At 33.5% G+C, this 9,326-nt stretch overlaps 1 protein-coding gene across 1 annotated transcript; it reads right to left on the bottom strand.

The window, feature by feature from the left end:
* Positions 1-4,582: 4,582 nt before the first annotated feature.
* On the bottom strand, positions 4,583-5,913 carry LOC145562479 (uncharacterized). Its single transcript, XM_081622775.1, has 2 exons — positions 5,717-5,913; positions 4,583-5,247 (listed from the first exon to the last, which is right to left on the bottom strand). Exons 1-2 carry the CDS (start codon positions 5,814-5,816, stop codon positions 4,775-4,777), a joined length of 573 nt encoding a protein of 190 aa, XP_081478901.1. The 5' UTR covers positions 5,817-5,913; the 3' UTR covers positions 4,583-4,774.
* Between the last annotated feature and the right edge of the window lie 3,413 nt (positions 5,914-9,326).

Raw genomic sequence — 9,326 nt, 5'->3', positions numbered from 1 at the left:
TTATTAATATTACCTCTGCTGCGCATTATTCACAAGAAAGGGATAGTTTATGCCTCACAAATAATACCATTTTGTTACGAGTAATGTGAAGCGTAAGTAGTATATATTTTAATTATGACTCAAATTTCTTGTAATTAAATTTGCTAATCATATTGTTATTTGCTACATATTAATATTTTGTATTCAAATTATAACATAAAATATTACATAGCTTGATGGTAAGGTATACAATTCCCATATATTGTTTTAGGATTAAAAACAATCCCAGATTCATACAAATATGAATCCAAATTTCGAATGAACTCTTCACATATAATATGTAAATCGATGCATATTTTCAATTTTCATTGATGTGCGAGTGTAAATACGGGACAAAGATTACCATAATGGTGGTTAATCTCATCCATGGATTAACAAACTTGAAGAACAATGATGAACAAGAAGAACATTGATGAGCGATTTTTTGATTTTGATTTTTTTAATTTAATATTTTTTTTTATTTAAGTACTAATTTTAATAATTGATTTTCGAAAATTATAAAATGATTTTTGGAAAACCAGTAATTAATTTTGGAAAATAAAAAAAGGATTAAAAAAGGAAAATACTAAAATTAAGGTTTGACCAAGGTAAAAAAAAAAATAAAAAATCGGCCAATGATATTTCAAAATAGTGATGGTCCAAATAAAGGGGACCATAGTAGAATTTTCGTACTTTTTATGGTTTTAGTGGTACATTTTTTGTACTATTATACATATATATTGTACCATTTATGTCTTAGTAGTACTATTATATCTCACAGTAATATAATATTTTGATGTACTATTTACGTACTTATTTGTACTATTAGCATAATATGTATACCACTACGACATTTAGTGATACTATTTACCTATTAAATGGTACTTTATACTCCCACTACAACTTCAACTTTATTACTACATTGCCATCCTGCTATATGCAATGTTTGCATATAGGAGTTATGCGCTGGACTTTAACGAGTGCATCTTATCGCATAGTCCTTATATGAGGGTAAAGTGGAAAAGTGCATTCAGAATGGTACTTTTTTTGGTTTCAGCGGTACATTTTTTGTACTATTATACATGTATATGTTACAATTTATGTCTTCCTAGTACTATTATATCTCACAGTAGTATAATATTTTGATGTCCCATTTATGTCTTACTAGTACTTTATTGTATTATTAGCATAATATTTATACCACTACAACATTTAGTGGTACTATTTACCGAATAAATGGTACTTTATACTCTCGCAACAACTTCAACTTTATTACTACATTGTCTTCCTATATGCAATGTTTGCATATAGAAGCTATGCGCTAGACCTGGGGTTGTTCATGGGGTTCGGGTTGTTGAGTGCATATAGGCGCATAGTACCTATTTGTTAAACATACATATAAGAGGGTATTATGGGATTTTTATTTAATTTTTTCATTAGACGTTTTTCTACAGTGGTTCATTTTTATGTAATATAATGTACCATTAAAGCATAAGTTGTATTAATAATACTTTTTGTGTACTATTATGCTTGAAGTGATACTTTTCCTAAGTCGTTGATTATTTTCTCCTGAAATACCTACCACCTGTCACCTATTAGGCTGTAGAGGTATGTTTTACCATCCTATATGTTTTTAAAACGTATAGGTGCTATGCGCAAATACTTAACTTGGGTTGTTGGGTTTTTGTTTTTATTATTTTTTAATTCTAATTAATTTTTTAAATGAATAATATTTTTAAACAAAAAAGCAATTTGCCAATTATAAAGCGACACGTGTTGTAAGTATCAAATTACCAACCGGTCACATTCTATTTACGGAAGATGTATGTCAAAGGTCGTTTTATGAAATATTTAAAAGATTGTTTTATTTTTAGAAGATCGGTGATAGATCATGTTATTCTTGAAAAATTTTCTTTTATTGAAGAACTTTATTAATTATTTTTAATCGGGAATTTCTTTTTGTGAATTTTCACCTTTGTAACATGATTTACCAAACTGGCTATATTTCATCACTATCTTAAACTTCATCGAAGAGTTACAATTAGAGCTTTTGACTTTTGAGTAGATTATGTTACTCACCTAGATACTTATGGGTATCAAATTAAGCTCAAAATTTAAATCGAAAGATGGAATGATGATTATGTTCATCCAATAGATATCCAATGATTTTACAACTAAATAAAACTTATTGAAGGTGTACCAGACTACCAGCAACGCCAACAATTTTATTTAATACTAGATAAGCCTCGTGCGATGCATGGCATAAAAATTTCTTTGGATAAATATTTATTTTACTTATATCCCTCATATGAGATAAATTATACAAACCTAACTATTAATTGCAATGCTATTTAGATCTAACTAATTTTGAAGAAGAGTATAAATTTAAGTAAATTATGCAATACGAAGTGCTTTTTAACCAGGAGTAATTATATTTTGAAGCCAAATAGTAACTCAAATTCATCATAATATAATATATGGAATATAATATAATATAATAGTTGTTGTTTTTTTTTTTAAAAAAAAAAAAAAAAAAACTATTGTAATTATTTAAGGTAAAAAATAAAAATAAAAATATGATGTCAGCAATTAATTTAGGCGGGAAAAATTTCAACCACAACTTGACATGTATACAATTTGAAAAGTGATGATATTAGCAATTGTTATTTTAATTTATTTATAGATAGATAGATTTCCATAAATTATTTTATGATATGACCGTAAGTCCAACAACTAAGCAGGGTTAGAAGGACACATGATAATATATCGTTGAGGAAGTCAACGAATTCTTCCTGGTGAACGAGGATACGTACTCTAAATCGTATGATAATAACAATAGACATGTCAAAACAATAACTGGCTATATTTTATAAAATGGCTAATTTGATAAAATATTTACCAAAACGGCTAATTTTAAATTTTAATTCCAAAATTAGCTAAATTATTGACTTGAAAGGAAATCATCTATTTATTAATTTTCTTTGAACCGGTTTGGTTCACTTTATTTTTAAATTTTTTTTTGGGTTTATTTTAATTTTTTTTTTAGAATTTTTTTAATGTTAGAAAATTTAAACCATATACTACGTACAAATTTAAGATGGTTGGTTTCTAGGCATGATTGTTAAAGAGATACGGAGTAGCAGTGGCAAAGCCAAAATTGTTTCAATGGTAGAACACCGCGCCATCTAAATATCCTCTTATAAAAAAAAAAAAAAAAAAAAAAAAAAAAATTGTCTCCTTAAATTTTTCAATTAAAAAAATTAAGATAAATTCTTATGGCTAACATTTATAGTGAAAGGATGTTCTTAATATTAAAATTTAAATTTATTTAACAATCACATTTGTTAAACCTTAATCACGTAGTACTCTAAAATCCATCAAACGTTACACCGGCCTAGTCAAGGCTTTCAGCAATGACCCACTTAAAAAATATATATACATCTTACGTATGGGTTTGGAATTACTAAACACATTTTTTGTGTCAAATAGCGTAATTAAAAATAGCAACTACAACTAATGATTCGAGTGTGCATATGTTAATAGAAATATTAAAAAAAAAAAAAATACGAGTGCAATTAAACTAGACCAATCTTCAAGTTTTGAAATGGTATTACTTCATGAATTCCATCATGTTAATGGAAAAGTAATCTTGTTCAATGTGATATAAGTAACTTTCATGGTAAGAATTTTGGTATTGGATAAATAGAAAATTAAGCACAAATTAACCAAAAAAAAAAATTTAAAAATAAGAGAAAATGTTGGAAAAGAGACTTGAACCCATGACTTTTTGATAGAAAAATTAAGCACTTTATATTTTATTTAAATAAAAAAAAACTAGCTCCGTCTCTGAAGAGTAGTTTCTATTTCTAGTTTCTTTGAGAGTATTGCTTTTAGACATATTTTTAGAGAAGCAAATTGTGTAGCTCATGCTATGATTCACCTCACTCCGCTAGAGTTTTCAACGAGAGTATGGGTTGGGGGTTGTCCAACTGTGATGGAAGATCTCGTGCTTCCGACTTTTGTTTGAGTAATAACAACTAGTTGTGTGGGTGTGCACTTCAATATATATATATATATATATATATATATACATACAGAGTACATACTTTCATTAAAAAAAATATACGGAATAGGTAGACAGTTGCAAAAACCCTAATTTCGATCACTTACACCCAAAAAATAAAACGACTAGATTGTTGAAGAGAATAGCATTGAAGTTCTTGAGTCAGACTTTAAAATTGAATATGAAGAGCCCTTATATTCAGATTTTATTGATCATGTGCACATTGAATATGCTGATAATTACGAATAATATATTATGTTGAATGTTATGTCTCAATTAATGGGATATTTAAACTGCCATTAGAATTTCCAACAAAAAAAAAAAAAAAAAACAAAAAAAAAAAAATTGTAAAGTGAACCAAACGGTTCAAGGAAAAATAAGAAATAGATTATTTCATTCCAAGTCAATAACTTAATTAGCTAGTTTTGAAATTAAAATTTATAATTAGACTTTTTGATAAATACTTTTGTAAAATTAGCTATGTGGGTAAAAGATAATATGTAACTTCAAAAACCATGTCCAATTTTATTATTTTAACATTGCATAATTTGAAAATTACAAGGGGTACATGAAAAGGATAATTAGTACATGACCAACATACAAGAATTCATGATAATACCCTACTCTTTGATCAAGACATTATTAACATTGTAATAAATATTAACACTCCGCACATTTTATAGCCGTTACTCATTAGTTACCCTTTTGTTCTTCGGAAGTTTTTGTCACCTTTGGGGGAAAGTGACCACCATGTCCACCGTGTCCGTAGCCTCCATGGCCATATCCTCCACCATGTCCATAACCACCACCTTGGCCATATCCGCCACCATGTCCATAACCACCACCTTGGCCATATCCGCCACCATGTCCATAACCACCACCTTGGCCATATCCGCCACCATGTCCATAACCACCACCTTGGCCATATCCGCCACCATGTCCATAACCTCCACCTTGGCCATATCCGCCACCATGTCCATAACCACCACCATGGCCATATCCGCCACCATGTCCGTAGTGTCCATACTTAGACTCCTCCACGGACTCCTCTTCTTTAGGTGGGTAATGACCGCCGTGTCCACCATGGCCTCCACCATAGTGGCCGCCACCATGTCCTCCATAGTGGCCGCCACCGTAGTGTCCATACTTAGACTCCTCTACAGACTCTGCAAAATAAAATATATGCATTACTTTATTAGTACACTGACATTCTTATCTAATCTTATAGTATGCTGTAAAACTAAAACACTACAATTCTTTTTTTTTTTTTAAAAAAAAAAAAGAAAAAGAAGTTAATAAGCGATTAAGACCAACGATCCGATCCGCTCATTAGAAAATTAGAAAGATATAAACTTTATTTAGAAAAAAATATATCAATGACGTGCTTTAGACATGCATGTCCCAAAGCCCTAATTAATTATCTAAACAAGATTATGCTTGTCTGCTTGCATATGCAATAAAGATCAAAGTGCATGCAATGTGTACTTTTAATTTCAAAATTATGTACAAAACTATTAAAAACTTAAAAAAAAAAGTACTCGCAATGATATTTTAGGTTGGTCTAGTTGGATACTAAATTCGTCACAAGCTGAATTAAACTCGTAAAATAGAAATTAGAAGGCAATAGAAACTCACGTGGTTCCTCAGTGGTTGAAGATTCAGCCAATTGACGAGCTGAGCATATGACTAGAGTCACAGCAATTAGGGCAAGCAGCAAAGCCTTTGAATAGGCCATTTTCAAGTACTTCTCTAGGAAACAAGCTAATCAACTTGTACAACTATTTGTGAAGACTTAACTCTTCTTTAGTTTTGGAATGCAAAGACAAAATGTAGCACGTGTATTTATAGGCAATATATGAAAGAATGAGGGTCCCAAAGTAGGTTAGCGGTATTATTGTAATAAATAAGGGTAGCTAATAGAAGAGGGTGAATCAAATTTGAACAACGATGATAAATTTGAGTAAGGCAATCAATTTAATTTGTACAATTATGTAAATCTAGTTGTTATAACATAAACTAAGTACGTGGATATTATGTGTACGTTATATTGCCACCTCTAATTTCAATTTTACCGTTTGACAAGTAAACGCTACAACTTATGTAGAGTTATGATTGAAAACGATCTCACCTAATTTGTGGATAGGTATGGTAGCAACTATAGCAATTCACTTACTTGAAAAGTACTTCGTTGATTATTGGTACGATTAATGTACTAAAACTGTTAAGCTCGTGAGTTGTCTTGGGTTGTAGTGTACTAAATATTTTATGGTTATGTGATGTTGATTTTTTTTTTTTTAATTAAGTGTTTTTGATATATTATGGCGTTAAGGTTTATTTAACCTAATCAACAACATCACCAAATTTCGTAAAACAATATTACTACATAGTTAATATGTAAACAAGCCATTTGGCTCGTGCTGTGTACGGGCTATATAAAAAAATTGGAAAAGAGAAAACGTTAACAATTTTTTGTCCATTGGAATAAACTCAATGAATACTTTTGAAAAAATGTTGTAATTGTAGAGTGATTAAATTTCTATTAATTAATTTATGAAAATGAAGGAGTGTGGGAAGAAAAGAATGTACTCGTATGTAAATTGAATAGGAAAATGAAAATAATTGATGAAAAATGTTGAAGAATTTAAATATTAAAAATAAAGGGAAGAGTTTAAATGTTAACACAAGAGAAATTATTATAAAAGTTTTCTCATAAAAAAAAAACTTATAATAACTATAGCTAGGGAAGCTAACACGGTACGCGTGATGAGCGCCATAGCTAGTCATGTTCTAGATATCTTTCGGTTTGTCCTTACGTCACAAATTTAATTGTTGGTAGTATTAATGAAGAAATATGTAAGAACATATTTTTAAGGGTAAATATTGCACATTATTATTATTATTATTATTATTATTATTATTATTATTATAAAAATAACAAAAACCTATAAAGTCAATCAATTTACAAGAAATTGGTGGGGAGTCGAGATACAATTTGGGCCCCCACCCTTCTAGCTATAGCGAACTCGATCTTGTTGAAGATGTGAGCAGCTACACGAGCACCAATATCACGAGTCTTAGCGAGCGCTTAAACCCGCTTTAGCAATGCAATATCATCCTTCTCGAATTCCCACAATGAAGAAAATAATAAAGGTACAAAACCATGGCCAATAGCCCTGCAACGTTCCCCATACAGTCCCGCTTCCGTTGAGTCGTAACCGACACAACCCGACCAGGAATGAAATCAAACAACCCAGATTGTGTTAAAGGAGAAGACCTCGTAAAATCAACACATACATCAAGGCCTCTGTCCAATGAATAAAACAACACATCAGCTGGTCCAAGAGCCCCGTCGTTCCCTCTAGTCAGCCCAACGTTAACCTCCTTTCTCGTAGAAATCCCAGAACAAAAACAAAGATCAACAAGGGTATAACGAACAACGTTGTGCCAGTCTTTAATACCCAACATCCCAGCACATGACACTGCATGATCCCCAGAAATATCCCCATCAAAAACCCTTGAGCATGTAGAACACAGTGTCGAAATGAAGAACAAAGGAACACCCAACCGGTGGCAGAACACAACGGTAAGTCTTACTATTCATAGTCTAACCCAAAGCTGATATTGGGACCGCTTGCAACCAAGCCGAAGTGTGATCCCCCTGTTGGGACTTCCATAAGGCAACCTGACGCGGAGATAAGGAGAAAGTGGATTTTACAGATGTAGTGACCTTCGTGAAATATATATCTGCCAATTTCTTTATGTGTTTGGGGGATGCGATCTCACTAGGGTTACTCATAATGTCAGTCTGCACAGTCCTATTAAAAAGACTAAGAGCACCATTGAAGGCTGGTCCTGGACCAACAATCGAAGAAGCGTAGCCTAAAGACTAGAAGACTGTAGACGCGACGAATGGAAAGCATAGTACCGAACATCACCCGCTGAATAGACACCCAGTCCACCATAAGAAAAAGAAAAGGAGGCAAGTCCACCAGGCCTCTGAAGTAGTTACAATGCGCTCCAATGAAGCCCGAAGGGCCACATCAAAAGAGATATGTGCCGCTTTAAAAAGACGAGGAGGAGAAATGAGCATAGCAAAGTGGATTTTTGAAACCCCAGTACACGCACGAAGAAGTAACAACTCACATTGGGGATCATCGTGAAAGAAATGGTGTTCTTCGAACAAGTGTATTATTCCAATAGAGGGTTCGGAGCTATTAGAAAGCTAATTATTAAGTAAGGTCAAGTGATCAGAATGCCTAAGTGGAGGCCGCTTCCGATCAGTCAAATTAATGAATAATTAATACTACAGCTTAATCTTAATTGAACCCTTCGGGTCACACCCAAGCAATTAACGATCCGACACGACGAATTTATCCAGAAGGAATTAATGAGTTGCTCGAGTAATATGAATTTAGATGTCGGATATTGAGCTAGGAGCGTCGAGACCGAGCGTCGCAAGTCAATTCGAATTAATAAAAGACGAGACGGTAAAATCAATAATTAATCAACAAGTTACCAAAATACCCCTAGCATCGGAATGCCCCGAGCAAACCGAGTGCTAGGGGAACTTGGGATAAAATGGTGGCTAGCATGCGCACCGCACCAAGCCTAGGCAGGCTGGTGCATGGTGCGACATGCTAGCGCACCATCGCTAGCAATGCTGCTAGCACATGGTTAGCAAGCATCGCTAACATGCGCAAGCAAGCAGCAGCATCGAGCTAGCTAATGTGGGGAGGGCTGGCAGCAACGCCCAGAAGCTCGCAGCAATGCGAGGCTTGCTGGCGCTCGCTGCTGGCCCGTGCGATCTGCTAGCAGGCCCAGCCAAGGGGCCAGGCAGCCAGCTAGCAGCCTTGGCGCCCAAGGTCGTGTGACCAGCTGGCACCCCCAGCCAAGGGGCCAGGCTGGTAGCACCAGCTGGCGCGAGCTGGTTAGGGCATGTGGCAATGTGAGAGTCGATTTGGGGAAGCTTGGGGAGGAAGACATGGTCTCCTCCCCTTGTGGTCCTTACCTAACCTCTCCTCTTAGAATGCCACTTGTTGATTAATTAGTTGTTGGCTATTTTCTTTTATTTTTGATTTAAAAATAAAAACAGAAAATTGATTTTATTAACTCTCCCACATTGATGGGAGAGTGGATTTCTCACTTGAGTTTCCCTATAAATATCCCACTTGAGAATTAGGAAAATTCACTTGAGTAAGAGCTTAATAAGCCATCTCCACTTGAGAGAAAACCTTTAAGCTCATTA

The sequence above is a fragment of the Chenopodium album genome, chromosome 10, assembly GCF_948465745.1.
Source record: "Chenopodium album chromosome 10, dcCheAlbu1.1, whole genome shotgun sequence".
In the NCBI taxonomy this organism is placed as follows: Eukaryota; Viridiplantae; Streptophyta; class Magnoliopsida; order Caryophyllales; family Amaranthaceae; genus Chenopodium; species Chenopodium album.
This window is presented reverse-complemented; position numbering and strand designations above follow the sequence as displayed.